This window comes from Arvicanthis niloticus, chromosome 13, assembly GCF_011762505.2.
Source record: "Arvicanthis niloticus isolate mArvNil1 chromosome 13, mArvNil1.pat.X, whole genome shotgun sequence".
Taxonomy (NCBI): domain Eukaryota; kingdom Metazoa; phylum Chordata; class Mammalia; order Rodentia; family Muridae; genus Arvicanthis; species Arvicanthis niloticus.
Window position 1 is genome coordinate 43,920,166 of NC_047670.1, and position 18,923 is coordinate 43,939,088.

Consider the following 18,923-nt stretch of genomic DNA (forward strand, 5'->3'; position numbering starts at 1 on the left):
AGACAAAGGCACCATGTCCCAGGCCTGTTTGCTGAGCTAACAACCTAGAGGAAGACACACAAAACCCATAATCAAGGGAACAACACTATAGGACACTGGAGAGGGACAGGGCTAAAGAGAAACAGAACACATGGGAGGAAAGGGCATGAGGTTGCTGCCAGGAGAGGCCCTCCAGAGCAGAGGCAACAACCAAATAGACAGGACACCTGAGAAGACTGCTAGGGAGAGGAGCATGAGAAGCGGACAAGTTTGAACAGCTGGTGAGACATCAGACACATGGTACCCAAGAAAGACACACTCAGAAATGGTATTCAGGAAAGACCAAAATCTCTGTTGGGAAGAGGGAGTGTTCCAAAATGGGGATAAGGAGACCTACCTATGAGTCCAGCAGATAACATCAGGCAGGGCTAGAAGAGATGAGGCACAAAGGAGGAGCTACACTGGCCACACAGACCCCTCAAAAAACTTGAAGACTGGCCAGGAGGCAGAAGTTTAAGGCCAGCCTGGTCTACAGAGTGAATCTCACGACATCAAGGGCTACACAGAGAAACCCTGTTTCAGAAAACAAAAAGAAAGAAAAAAAAGAGAGAGGGGAGGGAAGGGGAAGGGGAGGGGAGGGGAGGGGAGGGGAGGGGAGGGGAGGGGAGGGGAGGGGAGGGGAGGGGAGGGGAGGGCATAGCTATATTGGAGGTAGGGCTGTGGACCCAGAAGGACATCTCTGGCCTCAGTTGCAATAGGGCTCCTGGCTGCTGTCAGGAGAACAGACCCCAGGGTAAAGAACAGAAGTGGATCAGCAGCAAGGAGGCCACTGCGTTCCCTAAAAAACAGGGATGACAAGAACAATTTCTCTCCCCTGGGCTCATGCTCACCACTATATTAACTATGTTCTTTCATCAGTTCTGAGATACATATTTTTTGCATCTTATCTGTGAAATTGAAATGTGTCTAAAAGCCAGAATGCCGACCAACAGCGTTTAGCAGTGGTTACAGAGCACGTGGTGTACACAGGTATAAACTCTGTCCTACCGTTCATGTCATCTCAGTTACGTAATGAGCATTTTGGGCATGTGCTTGCAGTCTGATTAACTTTCCGCAATGCCTTCCAGACTATTCTGCCTGAGGCAGTGGGGTTGTAGTTCAACAACAGAGTGCTTGCTCATTCCCCAGCACCACCAAAACGCTTTTGAGTTATCATACACGGTATTGGGATTTAGTAGGGTATTTTCTAACAAAACTTGAGTTTTTTATGGTTGATCTAAAGAAGAGTCACCAAAACTACTTTAAATCAAAGTCTGCTTTGTAACTGGTTATGGTACCTACCATGACCAAAGACAGAACTATAGGGCATAAGTATGACCAAAGTACACTTTCACCTCTGAGGTGAGGACACTGATGCTGTATCTTCCCGTAAAGTAACAACCTACGTAAGGGTTTCAGCACAGCAGAAAGAACTGAGTTACAGCAGGCTTGTGGCCTGTGAACAAAAGTGGGGACCACCATGACCTGAATGGTTCAGCTGATTGAGATTGGAATTCTCAAAGCCCTCAATAAGAATGTCAGAATTGCAGGGTGGTGAGGCCAATAGACACTTTTCCAGGAGCCCAGAGAGCATCAGAAACTAAACTAGCAGAGTAGAGGTGATAGCCTGGGGGAATGGCTGGAGAGGGAGTTGTTGTCTTCAGAGTAACTGAAGGTATGGACATCCAGCTGGGTGAAAAGCCTAGGATGCTATCTCCTTGTCAGACCCAGGCAGAGGACCGGGGTTCAGACAGGAGCACATTTAAGAAAATCATCAAATTTGTTCCTTCTCTTTTCTTTTACTTACACCTGATGAAATAAATATGCTAGATTTTAAGAAATGAACAGAGACAAGGCAGGACAGTGTTATATACAAAAGAGTACCGTGAGCTATGAAGTGGAGGGTGAATTCCAGATCATGTGGAAGACTACATGACAGCTTGTTAATGGATCTTTTCTGAGTGAGAATAAGGCTGTCCAAACTGACCTAGTTTCTCACCAGAGCAGCTGAAAATGGGTAGACATTCACTAAAGTCGCGTGCAGTAGGGGCCAGCAGTATAAGGCCCCATACCAACTCCATGCTGCTTCCTGCTTTTATGTATCTGCCTGTTAAGAACAGTTGTTTTTCTACGTTTTCAGTTAGTTTTGTAAGAGTAAGAACAGAAGCTGAAACATGGCAGAATCTAGTCAGAACACAAAACATAAAATATTTACTAGCTCATTACACCACTTGGCTATTTCCATGGCTCACAGAAAAGAGGGTGTATGGAGAAGGAGCAGGAGCTGGTGTTGAGCAGTGGAATGTGGGAGGCATCTAAAAGAGTCAGTCACCCAGACATCCACAAGCACACATGCAGTGGGCAGTTAAGCAAGGATGGGGCCTGGGTAGCAGAGTGGGACATCCCTGCATGGAAAGCCTCCACGTAAACAACACTGAGGCTCCCAGGAAGAAGCTCAGTAAACATGAAGCTTGGTGGCCTCATGAGAGCATGAGAAGTCCTCCACAACAGAATGGAACTAGCCCCAGTTCAATGACATGGAGACTGAGAAGTCACTGTTCTAGTAACCCTGCAGTGAACGGACAGACAACAGTCAACCCAGACTCTCAGCTCTACCTATTCTGTGTGGCTTCTCATGCAAAGAACTTAATTCTTCCTCATAAGATAGTATGCTGTAGACCAAATGGTCACTGAAGACTTTCAAGCAATATATACTGCTAGATATGAAGTCCCTCTATGGTTAAACACTAAGAGTCCATTAGGTCACCAGGGCATGAGTAAGGAGCACAGGTGCTAGTCAGGTCAGACCTCACTACAGGCTGGTCACAAGGTTCATGGTGATGAACCAGGGATGCAATCAAGGATGCTTTCATGACTAACAGTCCATGAACAACCCAGTGAGGCTCCAGAAGTCTCATTGCAAAATCAAAATAGAATGGAATGATACATGATAAAATTACATCAATTAAAACCAAATCTTTTAAAGCAACGACCTAGAACAAAACCCATCAGGACAACCCAAAATCTCAGAATGAAACACAGCATCTTGGGGGATTCTGACCCAAGCAGACATAGATGGAAAGGATTGATTTCTCCATAAATACACCAAGTCAGTAGACAGCTGTGTGAAAATGAAGATTTCCCACCATGCTGCATACGCTAAAACAAATGATAAGAACCTGAAAGTTCATAAATGGACAAAGAATTCATTCTGAAACAAGAGAGGTTTCTTTTATGACAGAGAACTGGGGGCAGGGGGGGGGGAGGGAAGTAAACACATAAAGGAAAATACTGATAAATGTAAATGAGCAAAGCTCTTTAACTTCTGTCTATAAAAAGAGACCATAAGGTATAAAAGCAAATGATAACCTGGGGGAATATTTATAGAACCCTGCAATGCACTGAGGTCCACAGAGCTCTATGAAACCAATGAGATACGACAGAAGCATTGCAAAAGTCAGTGAGGGAAATAAAACCTTTTCAAAGTCTGTATCTTACATATGGCATCCGAGGGAGAAATTCAAAGCTTTTTAAATAAAATAAAAAAGGATTTAAGAGCGTGTGGTCTGAAGAGAGCTGCAGCAGACAATCACTGGAGCCAGGACAGCTGGGAAAGCTGAGAGCTCTGCTTAGCGCCAGCCCTCAAAAAGAGGCACGCAAGGCGAGTGTCAAAGGGAAACACAGGAGACAGGCACAGTGGCCTGGGGGCAAAGAACCAAGCCTCGGGCACATCACATTCCATAAACAGCTGATCCTCCTGGCTCTTGCTGCCTAGAATCGTTGCGCACCACAGCTAAGAGACCAGGAAAATGTTAAGGCCTGTCTCCACATTTTTCAGAGTAACAGCATTTCCCAAAATGCTGGGAAAAAATAAATGAGGAAAAACTGCGAATTTCAATAGCTTTGCTGGAAAAGGCTCCACGTCGTCTGCTAGGCTATTCCCTTGCTGTTTTTAACCACACTCTTCGAACCAGTCCCTCCCCTCCATGTGCAAAGCCTTTATCCAGGGTCTGTCTGAGTCAACGGCTTTACATGGCCTTGACCCAGATTTTAGAGTCAAACTTAAGACCACTGTACCCTTTGAAGTCTCCATCAACTCCTTCCTAATGCTGTTACCACAACTCAGGGGACAATGACACTACTGTGGCTCTGGGGCTTGATGGCATTCATGAGTAGAGACTTTAGCAAGAAACAGGCTACCATGTTTAAAAAAAAAAAAGAAAAAAGAAAAAAAGAAAAACAAAAACAAAAAAACAAACAAAAAAAAAACCACAGAACCTGAAAAAAGGTAATGCAAATCAGCAAGACCGTTGTTTGAGAAGGTAAAACCTGCCTAAGTAGCTATACGACACTAACACACTGACACTTTTCTTATCCCTGTGTGGTGGCCTATATTACTTCGTTTATCTCTTTGTTTTAGTGATTGAACCTAAAGTCTCATCCATTCGAGGTAAGTACTCTACCCTGAGCACACTGAATCTTGAGTATTTTTCATCTTGATTATGGCTGTTTTTCTTTTTTAAGAAAGTACTGCTCAATACGCATGGCTGCGGCCTTGGTTCCATATGCCCCAAGTCCCCAACCCTAGCTCCAGTGAGTCAGAACCAAGCATTCAGCCTTTTCTACTACGCCCCTCAAGCTCAGTCTGATTCTTGCCAAGGAACCAGCTAGCACACACCCAGCAGGACTCACTCTCAGGACATATGCCCCACAGAAGCTGGATATGACAGGCACATCATCTCCTAAGATCCAGAATTAGAATCACCATGGAACTGACTTTAATCTGTTCAGTAAACCCTAATTCTTATATCTAATTATGCTTCAATAATAATATATTAAGAAATTTTATTAGCCTTGTAACATGGAGTATTCACAAGTACCTCCCACCGATGGGGGTTTCTAATTAAATGAAAACTTTGTAAGATCTTGTATAGTTTGGCTGCCTGTGTTTCTCAATGTCTTTCCCTCCGTGAGGCCCATACCAGAAAGTGTTATAGACGTTCTGTGCCTATCCATTAGAACTCTGACCCTTGACCTACAGGCTTCTGAGCTACCCATATTCAGAAACTTACCATCAAATGCATACCTACTCTTGTGTTATCTCACCTAGATGAAGACCTCTTGAAACAGGAACTGATCTTTATGGCCTTGTTGTGCCTAGACCCCACCTTCATGGCTCACAAACACAGGAATTCAGATTGTTTATATTTTAGGCTAAGCCCTAACAGTAAAACCCTGAGGTAGCTTTGATGTAAAAACATCAACTCAAAAAATCAGCCCAGGTGCCACCCCAGTTGTCCTTACAATCTCAAGGCGAGATGGATAGAAATGTCCAGAACCAAACATCAACAGCTCACTTCCTCCAGCAGTCTACCTCTCCCTGCCTATAACACATGCTCACATAGCCCAAAAGGGTTTGTGCAGAGCACGTTGAAGGGAGGCATGCTTAGCCCTGGTCAGAGGTTAGAGAGACCAAGGATAGGACTTTGCAGTCTCTCACAGTGTACATCCAACAAAGTATAGTGCTTTCCTGCTACTTGGGTTTAGTCAGTCTCTGTTGGCCTTGGCATACCAGCTTCCAGCCATTCATTTACAGGTCACTGGGGCTTAGGAACTCACCATCAGATGTGTGAAGAAGCTTATGACTTTTCAGTGTCCCTTTGGATTTGAATTTCTTGCCACACATGTCACAGAGGTGGGTCTTCTCAGTGCTGTGACGATTCATATGAGCTTTAAGGTTGCTCTTGCTACGAGTTGCATACTCACACAAAGAACATTTGAAGGGCTTCACACCTACCAAGGAGAAATGTATGGCTGTACATTTACACGTGTCTGTGCACACAGGGGTGGGAATCCAGATGAACAGTTCACACCATATAAAACATCCATCTGAACAAAGCAATGCACTTGCTTTGTTCAACATGTCCCACACTTCCCATATTTGGCCTATCTCATGTGGTTCCACCCTACAGAAATCCTGCAGAGTGAATCAAGGTCCCCAAGCCTGTGCTTTCGGACCTTTCTAGTTGCCTGTCAATATTCTATAATCCTCCAGCTCCCTCCTGCTGAAATGCTCTTGCATATCACAGTGAACTGATCACCTCTGTTCTCCCTGCAGTCTGGTAACTCTGAAGACAGACGCCCTGCTCAACTTACAAAGCAGTCATTAAATCCAACTGAACGGAGTTAAACTAAATAAAATTAGAGGCCACATCATTCTTTGCAAAAAAATCAATGGGATCAGACACTCAGGGTCAAGTCTGGAAGAACATTCCCATTCATAAACACAAACAGTCACACAACACTGGATGTTCTGCATGCCGATGACTCGCACTGAACTATTCCCAAGCTGTTGTGACTACTCCGCTTGTCTTGCTTTCACCCACCCAGCCAGTATGGGAACAGCTATCATGGTCCATCTCAAATGCATTTCTTGACCTCTTTGAACTGCTAGAATCTCTGAGCACCTGCCTGCTGTGAGAATGATCTCACGTGAGATCAACACCTATGACTGGACAGTCCCCAGGACTTATCTTTATGTAGCCCCGTCTTGTTAGTCTTCATGGTTATCTCTTACATTTTCCTACTGTTGCTCTTGTCCCATGTTTTTGGGGAGTGAGCTGGAAGAAAGAATACTTACCGTGCAATGAAGTGATAAGCTCCAAAGACTCCCAAATACTGTTATGTGGGTAAGTAGGCTTTTCATTATCCTTTATAATTCCATCATTATAGAGAAATTCATAGACAAGTGAAAAAGAACAGGCCATAACACTCCAACATAAAACTGCAGCCTTTCATTTTCTAAATCCTTATCAGAATTCAGGTTTTCAAAATAAGAGATTTCTTCCAAAGGCTCAATATGGAATATTAACCCCACCCCACCCCCGTCTCCTGTGAAAGCATAGTGTTGGCTATACATTAAGCCTGGACACTCACTGAGTCTTCTGAGGAATGTAGGAGACCATCTCACTGATGCCTGCAGCAAATCTCAAGGCAGATTATAGTTGTGTTTCATGGGGAAGTGACTGGAAGATGGAATGTTTGTCCCATCCTCCACCACATACATGGTGAGGAAAGAATGCAGCATGCCCTCCCACTCTAGACCCCTGTCTGCCATGCAAGCATTATCACCCAGGGGAACAGATTTATGACCCTTAGGCTCCCATCTCCCTGGACCTCCATCAGTGTCAGGTCCTTGGTTCTGTCTCTGACCACTCCCAGATGAGTCCCATGGGCACCATTCCAAACCAATCTCCACACAAAGGCTTCTGCCTCCTTTTCTACTGAGAAAACTCCTAGCAATGAACTCTTCTAATGTCTGCAGAAAATAACATATGGGTACTGGTCTCACCACCACTGTCAACTCGTCCTGTCCTTTCCTGGCTCAACATGGGAGGTATCGCTTTCTCTTAATGCGAGTCAGTAAAGATGTAAAGAACAGGGCTTTAGAATCATGCAGCATGGGTCCAAATCCCAATTCCCACTACTTGTTGGCTGTGCGACATGAGTGTTTCTTACCTTTCTGTGCCTTGTGTTCCTCACTCGTAAACTAACCTGGCTTTCAAGTCTCTGAATGCACCAACTAGGGTATCTTGAGCAAGCCACAAGTACACTGCCTGGGCCCACAGTGCTTAGTAAGTGCTGGCAAACAAGAACGCACCGTACAGTCTCTACATTGCGCCTCAGTTCCGCTGCCTTCTCCCTTCACTAATATGGGAGTCTCTCTTCCCGCCAGCTCCTCCCTGGGCCCTGCCACTGAGAGTATATTATGCAGAATACTTGGCCATTCATTTTCCTCTGACCTTATGGTCCTGCCTAGAGTGGTCAGGTTCCTGACAGGCAGGAAGGAAGTAGTACACAGCATTCGGAGCGCATTTTGCTGCTTGTACCTTCCTCATGCCCAGGAGGGCAACATTCTCCTCTAGCAGCAAAGAATGAGGTCGATGTCAGAAGACTCTTGACTTCCAACTTTCAAGAATCTCGGCAAGTGGCTGTCCAACACTTCCATTCCTGGTCAAGCCCCCGGAGCACAGCAGCCCCTATGCTTCTCTAGACTGCCACATTTCTACTCAAGCCTTCCACTCTCCAATCTTCTCTCCACACTATAAACAGTGATGCTTCACACTGCCAAAACATCAAGCCTCCCGCTGCCCTCTTTACTGCCAATCCTTCAGAGTTCCATTGTGCTTCACTGCCAGTTACACACAGAGCATAGGAGTGGGCACTGCAGCTGCCCAGAGAACGAGGGCTCTCCTGTTCTCAGGACACTAGTTAACAAATAAGCAAATACGGTTATAGCGAAGCTTGAAGGTGGGGAGCAGCTCTATTAACCACGACTGCAAATACGTTAAAGTCGTGGCCTTAATCTCTGATCTCCATTTATTGGGAGTTATATATCTACATGATAAAGAAATTGCAACAGCGGGGCATGGAAACGTAAATTTCCTCCTTGTGTACTCCCAAAATAACACACACAGCACAAAATTAAATAGATGTTCCAGATGGAAAGACAACTCACCCTCGTGAGCCCAGATGTGCCTCTGAAGGTCTGAGCCATTCTTCATGAAATAGAAATCGCAATACGGACACTTCATGGCTCGCTTTCCAATTAGCCCTTTGAGCTGGACTCTTCTCCCAAGAACCTCAGAAATGGTGTTCATGGAGACCTCTGTCAGAAATGCAGAGTGGTAATCAGAGAGGACAAGACATTTTGCTCTTCAGGTGAGAGGTCAATAAACTTCAGTGGAACACCTGCATCCCTAAGAAATGTCCAGCAGGTGCCTCCTTGGTGTCAGGAGACAGCCGTTTTACTGAAAAAGCTAAAGTTGAATCTGATCAAGCTGTGATCTAAGAACTTGTTAACCTACAATATGAAGAACGGAGAAAACACTGCAAAGCAATGACCAGACAAATGTGACACATGGGCTTTTCATAGGAAAATGAACTCAGTGTCTCCCAGAAGTCACTGGTGTGGAAAACAGACAGCAGACTAGAGACTCTACAGACTACAAAGAATGTAAGTAACATAATCACTAAAATACTGCAGCTTGATTCAAACTGAGCAAAAAAAAAAGAAAAGAAAAAAATCTTAGATCAATTTGGGATATTTTAAAAAGCCATACATAATATCCTATGATGCAGTAAGAATCATGGTTAGCACTGCTTTTTATAGGTCACAGAGAGGTCATGCTAAGCAAAAACATTATTGGAGATAACCTATAAAGTCTTTCATAGGAAAATTAAATGAGATAAATTTTAGAATACTCTAGAAAAAAAAGTTCATGGGTGGATACATGCAAAGAGCTTGAAAAATGTAAAAAAAAAAAAAAAAAAAAAAAGCATGTGGAAGCTGTCATTTGGACTCACTGAATTCCTTGTATAATTCTGTATTCATGACCAAAGGTCAGTGATCTTAAATGCTGTTGTCACCTTACACTGGAGTTACATAGAACAAATGACATAAGCCATGCATTCCCACACTGACAAAGGTTTAAGGCTCTGTGTGTCCCCAGCTAAAACTGTCAGAGCCCTTTGCTCTTCACAGAGAAGTCCACGCTCTTCTATCAAGGGCACATATAGATTTGTAAACAAGAAACAGAGACATATAGATTTGTAAACAAGAGACAGGGATCAAAATGCAGGTGTATTTTGCTTGCTACTTACTTAAGTAACACAGAGCACCCAGGTCCACTCTGCCTGCTCTACTTAATATGACAATGGAGTCTGACAATAAGATCCACTTCAAAGATCACATGGTCGTAAAACTGACATCGCCTGAAGGGCCGGTGGTCAGCATACCTACCACAGTACAGGGTGGAGCAAGGCCAACACATGGCTTCCCCAAGGCAAGAACATCTCAAATATTGAATTCATTCAATCCTCCCTCTTCATTCTAAGATCGTACCACTTACTTCAGTATCATGTTTTAAAATAAACATAAGTATTTAAAAAATAATCTTCTTTTTAAATTCATAACCTTACCTGGATGATTAGTCTTGATATGTGACTTTATCAATCGGTCTTCTGAAAAAGATTTTTCACATACAGGACAAGAATAACTCCTTTTGTCCTTAATAGAAAAAAGAAAAAAAAACAATTAACTATCTTAAGTTTAGGTTCTGTAGAAAAATAACTTTTATTATCAATATAATCATAGCCAAACACAATCATCATCACCACCACTACCAACATACACCATTACCACTATCATCAAACACCACCACTACTACCACCATCATCACCATTATCAATCACCATCACCAAAGCCACCAACATCATCACGAACACCAACACCTCGACCATCATCAACACAGTTTCCTCTACTCTTAACACTATCAACACAACCGTCACCATGGACATTATCACAATCATTATCAATGCTATTGCCCCTTCAACGACCAGAAGCAAAAGCTTCATCAAAACCAGACATCCAGCACATCCTTCCAACCACATAACATACAGCCACCTAGCCCTACACAGCCTGCAGAAGATTTTGATGAGAGAACTCTAAGGAGATAGACAGGACAGTCAAGATGCTCTACCACACATTACAGGGCCGCTCAATGGGCCAACAGTATATGATGTCCTCAGTACTCAAAACATTGCTTGTACTGAGCTTACATATATGACTTGAGATTCACTCAAGTACTGGTTTAAAAAAAAATTGTAATTCATGTTTACATTATAGATTCAGAGAAGGAGGCCTAGAGAGATGAACACAAGACCAAGCCAGTCAACATTCTAGCAAGAGAGGGGAGAGTGAATGCAGGTGGCCCTGCCCCTAATTGATGAGATATTTAAAGCTGATGGCTTCCTTAGGAGACATCGAGGAAATCTGGGAGAAGTTAGAGAGAAGAGTCTGAGGTGGGTAAGATCAGAATATATAAAGCTTTCTACTTTATATAAAACACACACACACACACACACACACACACACACACACACACACACACACACACACAAAGATCTTTCTATGAGCTGTCTGGCCAGCCAGTGCCACTGACTTCCCATGACAACATGGCCTTGGGGTTTCTCAATGTGCTCCTGTTACCCCCCCCCCCCCCCGCACCCCCCCCCCACACACACACTGTCCTTGACACTGGGTTCACATTGCCATTTTAGAGAAATTTGTGAGATCCCTCTGGCATTCTGGAGGCGCCCTCCCACCTCCGTCCCAGCCGCCCTTGTCATCAGAGCTGATGGAAGCATTCAGAAGAGCTTTGAAAGAGTTTACACTGATCTCCCCTGAGTCCTTGCTGTTTGATTTTTCTTCTTTTAATCCCTGATAGTCTGAAAGCAATTTATCTTAGAGCTTATCAGGGGCCCCATTTCTTGATGTCTTTGAAGATTGTCAGGAAACAGAGAGTGGGAGAGGGGGCTGGGAGAAGGGCAGACTCTTAGGATTCATTTACTTCTTTTTCAAAAACTCAGTGTCTTGCTGCAGATGAAACCCAACCACCAAAAACACACTCAGCAAACTTAAAAAGGACTATAGCTAAAAGAGCCCTTGGCAAAGGCAGGGAACATAAGAAAGCTAGCCACAGGGAGGCTAAGAGCCCAGCCTTTGGAATCTGTTTGCACCAACAGAGATGCCTTCAAAGCTATTTGTGACCTAGAAAGAAGTGGGTGTCAGCATGAGGCTACAGCCATGACAGGAAATGCAGGAGGGGCCCTTGGCTGAGGCTAGCAGCCTAGCTTATCAGGCAGGTGACCTCATCTGGCCTGTGCATCACTGGCAGATAATTCTGGCCTCCAAAGAAGTGAAAAGTTCTGAGGCCCACACACACAGGCTAGAGAAGATCAAAACGAATTCCCCATACTCAGTGTGTGGGGAAATACACACACACACACACACACACACACACACACACACACTGTTGTATCCCCCTATAAAACAATGACATCAACCCTAAAAGTTGGCACTCACTCAGAACAATTTTTCAGGAATGGGTCACAGCCACAGTACTAGTTTTGTGCCAGTATCTGTGCTGGAGACAAAGAAAGTAGATCTGTGACTTGTAAGTTATCTAAAGATAACACGAAGAGCCCACCCACCCACACAGGGATTCAGAAAGCGCAGCAAGAAGTAGGAAGGTGACACTTGTGTTACAACAGATTGGAACACAATTCCAGAATGTGCTGGATTTAGTGTTGCAGAGAAAAAGCTTTCGGTCTGCCAAAGACAGTTCTGTTTTCCCAGAGCCCGAGGAAGATGCTCTCCACACAGGAAGCTTGGAGAGCCTGGGAATGCAGAGTCAAGTGTGGTTTGTGACACATGATCACAGTCCACAACCACATTTCAGTTACTGCGCTTTCCTCTGTTCACAGGAATACACACTGACTAGGTATACCCATTTATGTCTGGAAAGATAAGAAAAGTAGCTTCTTTTATTTTCTCTGTGCTTTTAGGCAACTTATTCTTTTAGCTTCTCCCAAAAGTACTTATTATCTAGCAAGTACCAAACAAAACAAATCTGAATGCTTCTCAAGAATCAGAGCCAAGTATTCTGAACACTTACTGAGAACCCACTGGATGCTAGTTGAATCTACCATTAGTCTCGCTGCTAGTATCCTCAGTAAAAGAATGAGGAGGATGGGCTAGAGGGGATGAACAGTGATAGATAGCAGTTACTAGGACATCCCCACAGGCATGAGACCATGCTGAGTCTTTGTAGACATTACCACACTATGTTCACAGGGCAATCCTGGATGTGAACACTTGTGACCTCATTCCAGGATATGGACTAAGAGAGGTTGAAGGGCAAGAGTAGGCCCCTTCAAAACATTAAAACCAACACTCAGGCTTGGGATGCAGCCTCCCAGTAGGCCCCTTTGAAGCCTCCTGGGAGGAAGACAAAAGAGAAGCAGAGGGCCTTCTTTAAGTAACAGATTCTCATAGCAGGAGACCAGGAGTCTCATCCCTAACAAATGCTACTGTGACACTGAGTTTCAGGAAGGTCACCAATTCAGTCACTTAGGTCAAGAGCTTACACATTTATAGGAACCCAGGAACCCAGCCACTTAACAGCTCCTGCTCCCTTCACTCCCCACCGCACCCCACAATACTAATACACACTGTCATTCAAATGCTCAACACCAAACAACAACAACACCTCCCTCTGGAAACTTATATTTGCCCTGTGTATGGGTGATCAATACTTAGTCTACTCCATCTCACTTTTAAGAGATCCAGGCATGACTCAGTCAGATGTTTGTACTACCCTCTAATGGATCACTAACCTAATTGAATCCACTTAGCCTTAAGAGATGAGGGAAGTACTTTGTCTCCAATTTACAAGGGAGATAACTGAGGCTCAAAGAGCCTACGTGATTTGCACAAAAATCATCAAGGCCAACGTGGTGACAGCGGAATGAGCACCAGAACCCAAAGCTCCCCTGCAGTAGACTAAAATCATGTTTTCCCAAGTCTCCTTGTCACAAAGTTTTAATAATTTTATGGTTGTTTTTGTTAATGTTTTAGCACAGCAACAGGGAGGGCACCAAGATGTATGTATACCATTTTACATGAGGGTTGCAAGCATCCTCAAAATGTCCTATGAGGACCTGAACCAGTTCCCATGGAGTGATGACTGTACTCCTTCACTACAACCTGATGCCCTATGCTTAGTAATGAGAAAGAAGAGGCAGTGAGAAGAAACTACATTCTTCCCATTCTCCTTGATTGTTAGATGTGTTCTTAGCTGTGAAATACTATGAAGGTCACAGAAACCAGCAATTTGCTAGGTTATGTCTGCATCCTAATACAACCAGAGTATGCCAGGATATGTAGGCTCATGTGGAGGTAGAGGACAGTATTTTAATTTCTGTTCTTCATGAGAATCTGTGTTCAAAGCAGAATACTAAAACAAAAGTGAAACCTTGGCCAACACTGTAACACATCTGATGCCCTCTTCAGGAGTACATAAAAGGAAATCAAGCCCCAGGAGGTGTCCCATGGTTTCCTCGTAAGAGCAGTATCATGTCCTGTCCCGGTACATGCTGATGTGACTCAAGTCCTCAGCTGGACCACAGTAATGTAAGGTGATGTTTCTACATCACCAGCAAGTTCACCCAGTCTCCCTGGGATGGCATGCAGTCAGCGGGAGTCTTGGAGTGCAGCACCTCTGTCCTTACCTCGAAATCCTCAGTGTTAACCTATTCCTTGGGAGTGATGATGTGAGTGTGTCAGTAACAGTGAAGACAAGTAGCTGGTGAGGGTACGTCGCTAAACATGGATGGAAGGCTTGGCAGCGGAGAATATGGGCAGCTTCTCTTTAGATGCTTCAAAGTTTTGAAATCTTTTTAAAGGGAAGAGTAACATTTAACTTCCTAAAGTTGACTTGCCTGTGTTACTATACCGATTTCACCAAGAATTAGCTCAAATGCTATGAACGTAAGACAGCATCGCTGAAAGCTCCATCCTGATGTGCTCACCACTAACTGCACTTCAAATGCTCATCGACTCAGAGAAGAAGGGAAACTCCATACAAGGGAGTGGTGCCCAACTATAAAAAGGAGCAGAACATGAAGCCAGCTATCACATAGATAAAGAAGAATACTAGCCACACACATTTTAAGATCCTTTTATATAAAGTGTCCATGGACATACAAAGTGTCTAGGGACAGGGAAGGGAGTGGTGACAGCAGTCAGGAACACCGTCCTATGGAACAACAGAAGCTTCTAACGTTGTTGAAGGCTACATAACAGTGTATATACTAAATTGCACTAAACTTCACATTGTAAAAGAATAAATTATACCTTATGCACATCACAAATCAATAGAACAGCTTAAAAAACAGTCTTCCTTGCAGATGTGAAGTATTTTAGAGCTAACACTTTCATTACCAGGTCAACAGCATCTAAAGGAAGGGAAGATGTGTCCCTGTGTGGTAGCCTCAGCCGCAGGACAGAAATAAATTACATGAGGCTCAAAAGACAGTATCACCCAGATTCAAAAGCAGGAGGTTTTCAAAGAAGTCCTCTTCACTGCAAAGGCAATACAGTCCCCCACTTCAGGAACAAGAGTTCAGGCATGACATCAAAGTATTCTCACACGTCTTTGCCCACGTTCAAATGGTCATTCTCTCCTTGCCCTCTTTCTTGACCCACATATCCTCCACCTCACACTCACACTCACACTCACACTCCACAACCTCTCAAGGTGTCTGGGGGAGGGCAGTTTGTTGCCCTGCTAACATTCTCCTCCCAGTTTTGATCTATTCATCCCATAGAAAGCAGAGTAATCCTTGCAGGAAGGAACAGTCTTACTTGTTCACAAAGGTCAAAGCCTCCCACTTCAGAAGTAGCAACATATACCTTTAAGAGTGCCTCCATTATTCCTGCCCAGTCTTCCTGTACCTTGCTAGGCCACGTGGGTACTTATCCCTGGGAGGCCCAATTTTTTGTTTGTTTGTTTGGTTTTTTTTTTTTTGATTTTCGAGACAGGGTTTCTCTCTTAGCCCTGGCTGTCCTGGAACTCACTCTGTAGACCAGCCTGGCCTCAAACTCAGAAATCCGCCTGCCTCTGCCTCCCAAGTGCTAGGGATTAAAGACGTGCACAACCACCGCCCGGCCGCCAATTTTTTTTAAGAGAAACAAAATAGCAGAGGGAAGGCTGGGAGAGAGACGAGGAAGAGTGGAGGCAGGGAAAACTGACATATGGATGTAATGTATGAAAGAAGAAAAGTTAAAAACAAAACAAACAAACAAACAAAAAAGAGAGGGTCTCGATTGAGCTGGGCAAGGTGGCCTTAACCTACAATTCCAGAATTTGGAAGTCTAAGGCCATTAATACTATGAATTTAGGCCAACCTGGGCTACATAGTGAGGCCCTGTTTTTAAAAACAACTTATCTCAATGGGAAAAATTAAAAATACCAAAAGGGCAAGAGTAGAAATGAGACCCTAAGATCTTATAAGAAAATGTGAGAACTGATGAGAAGCAGGACAGTATCTCTTGTGAGGTTAACTGAGCTACACTCCTTGCATCAGGATGCTGTACTTCTCTAGGAGTAACGTGCAGATAGTATTAAGTCATACAGCTTTCAGCATGGATGCCACAGCAACACAGAAGTACTATCTCCTCTCCCAAGTATTCCTTGACAAAGACTTAGACACCAGGCTCTTCACAGCAGAGGAAATAATTCCTAACTCCTAGAGGGGACTTGAGAATTAAGTAAAAACACAAGGAAGTGACTACAAGATCAAACCAGCAGCTTTCTGGCCCAAGCTTGGTCTCCCCAGAGCTTCTTACATGTTAATAGAGGTGAGATCAGTGCTCAGAAAGTCTCAACCACATTCACCAACATGAAAGTTGAGAAGTGAAATGCCAGCCCTGCATGACACTCCCTGGGGAGATGCAGACAAATGCTTACTCGATCCTTACACAGTTCCAATGACAGAAAAAAAAAGTGCATGTCAATCAGAGACTAACCTGGGGAACCAATGACCTTATTGGCCTTATTTATCCAACACAGATGAGGGGTTACCTCAAAGGAGAAAAGTCTCACCTCAGAACTAATGACAACTAGCTAAACAGACAGAATTCCAAGCATTTCAGTTACCCACCCCACCACACACAAATACACAAACTACACACTCTAGCATCCCCAAAGATCTCAAAGATATGTGTAATTAGGGAAGAATTATACACAGCTAGCTGCGGGGAACAGGAGAGAGTAACTGTGACCAACTGAGGTTCTAATGCCCCTCCCTGTGCCCCTGTTTCTATAAGAGAACATCAACAGTCAATGTCACTGATCTTAGAGGGCCACTGCAGTGAGCACAGCTGTTCTGATGAATGTGCCAATGGTTACACTCAAAGGATAGCATCTACAACAGCTGTTTATAAGGAAGAAGCAAAGCACACAAAGTCAAGACTGAAGACATCAGCCGCATATTCCTGATGCTCCCCAATGACCTCAGCACTCAGGGATGTGGTCAAGAGACTGAGCACCTGCATCTGAGGAAGAACATAATCAGGCTAGACCAGCAACCCCAGGATATTCACAACTCATGGGCAAATTCTGCATGTGGAACAAGAGGTAGCCTAGGCTGCACAGTCAGTTTTTCAGTGAACAATGGCTTAGCTCCTGTCACCCCATTTGACCTGGGTTCAAAAGCTCTAAGTCCAGAGCAGAAAGCTTCAAAACAATAGTCCACACCAGGCGCTTAGGTGTCCTTCCCTTCACCCTTACCTTTCAAGTAAACTGTGGCACAGAGTAGTTATATTACATTCTGAGTGTACATGAATGAGTATGTACATGGTGGACTTTGTGATGGCTTGAATGAAAATGGCCTCCATAGGCTCATAGATTTGAACACTTGGTCCCCAGTGAGTGGCAATATTTGAAAGGATTACAGGACGTGGTCTACAAAAGGATTGGAGGAAGTGCGTCATTGGGAGTGGGCTATATGATTTTAAAGCCCAGAGTCTATCTCTCTGCCTACAGATCAGAAAGTAGCTCTCAACTTCTGTTCCAGGGTCTACCTGTATGTCCCCATGCTTCCTGCCATGATGATAATGGACTAAACCTATAAAGTATAAGCAGGCTCCCAACTAAATGCTTTGTCTTTTAAGAGATGCCTCGGTTATTGTGTCGTCACAGCAACAGAACAAGACAGACTTTTAAGTGTATATTTTATATAAAAGATGGCAGCTTTCAGACATGATGAGTGAATTGTCTAAGGCCATGGAGCCCGTGGGGATGTAGCAGATGGTGTTGGAGTCGACCCCAACAAGCTCTAATCTCCTCACACCTCCAAACACCCCAAATGCACCTTGATGACAAACCACCTGACTATTAGTGATTCTTAGACCAGAAAGTCAAAGCAGCTCTTCTGATTTCTGAAGAAGCTTCCTTTTGTGCTGTCCACATAAAACAGAGCCACATGGGCTCCAGGTGTGGCATCTTTATTATGGTAAGAAGTCTTAAATCATTCTCAGGAGCGTCAACCTCTTCTCATCAGACTAGACCTTGCAAAAAACATTCATTCATCATTCTGGGACCAACCACTATTGAACCAGACATGACCATAGTGCCATGCAGTTAATGGCACCTTGGATAAACACATCACTTCTTAAATCAAAGCTTCCTAGATTCTGTTCATGTTTATACGAATGCCACGCTGTTTTCACACATGAAAACAGTGTACCTGGTATAATCACCTCATCCCATCCAATCATCCAGTTTAATCCCCCAACAACACTCACAGGCAGCTACTGTTATTCCTGTGGTTAATAAGACTTAAAATGCCATTTATGAAACCTTTGCTTCATTTCCACTCTGCAGATCGTTCTTCTGTAGACTCTCTCAAATGCTAAAAGTATGTGTGCTGAGAATGCGATTTGTTCAGTCTAGTCAGGGACTCACTAGGAGAGAAGCTGGGGGCTGGGGGAAGCTCTGCAAGGCATCAAGAGGCAGGAGGAGGCCCCTCTGTGTCTGGATGGGCAGGGTGTGCACACCTCTGCAGCAGAGATAGCTCCATATGCATAAATGTGAGATCAATGGGCACCCGGGGGAGATGGGGGGCCGCCGTTTGGGCTTGCTACTTACCAGCTCTGTATGAACTTTAAGATGGGCCTGCAGCTTATATTTATCTGGAGTCGAGTAGTCACAGCCGTCAGTGGGACACTTCAGCAAGATGTTACTGTGTTTCTGAATTACATGGCGTTTAAGGCAGTTTTTGGTGATGGAAGAATAGTGACACTGGGAGCAATAATACAGATGTTCCCGGGTGTGGGTGCGGACATGCATGTCAAAATGCACTTGGTACCAAAAAAGTTTGCCTAAAAAAATATTTTCACATGAGAACAAGGAAGTTTCTTTTCTACTAAATTTGATTTTTTTTTATTATCATCTTTAATCTACCATATTTATCTCCTTTATCTTGTATGCCCTTCACAC

At 44.0% G+C, this 18,923-nt stretch overlaps 1 protein-coding gene across 3 annotated transcripts in view; it reads right to left on the minus strand.

Annotated features, from left to right (window-relative positions):
- Zfat (zinc finger and AT-hook domain containing) overlaps window positions 1-18,923 on the minus strand; it is a 179,050-nt gene that overhangs the window by 77,670 nt on the left and 82,457 nt on the right. For all 3 annotated transcript variants that reach the window (XM_034517182.2, XM_076911435.1, XM_076911436.1), the window contains exons 7-10: window positions 18,573-18,805; window positions 10,000-10,087; window positions 8,537-8,686; window positions 5,638-5,811 (exon numbers count right to left, since the gene is read on the minus strand). In XM_034517182.2, coding sequence (XP_034373073.1) covers window positions 5,638-5,811; window positions 8,537-8,686; window positions 10,000-10,087; window positions 18,573-18,805 — 645 coding nt within the window. The remainder of the gene's footprint in view (window positions 1-5,637; window positions 5,812-8,536; window positions 8,687-9,999; window positions 10,088-18,572; window positions 18,806-18,923) is intronic.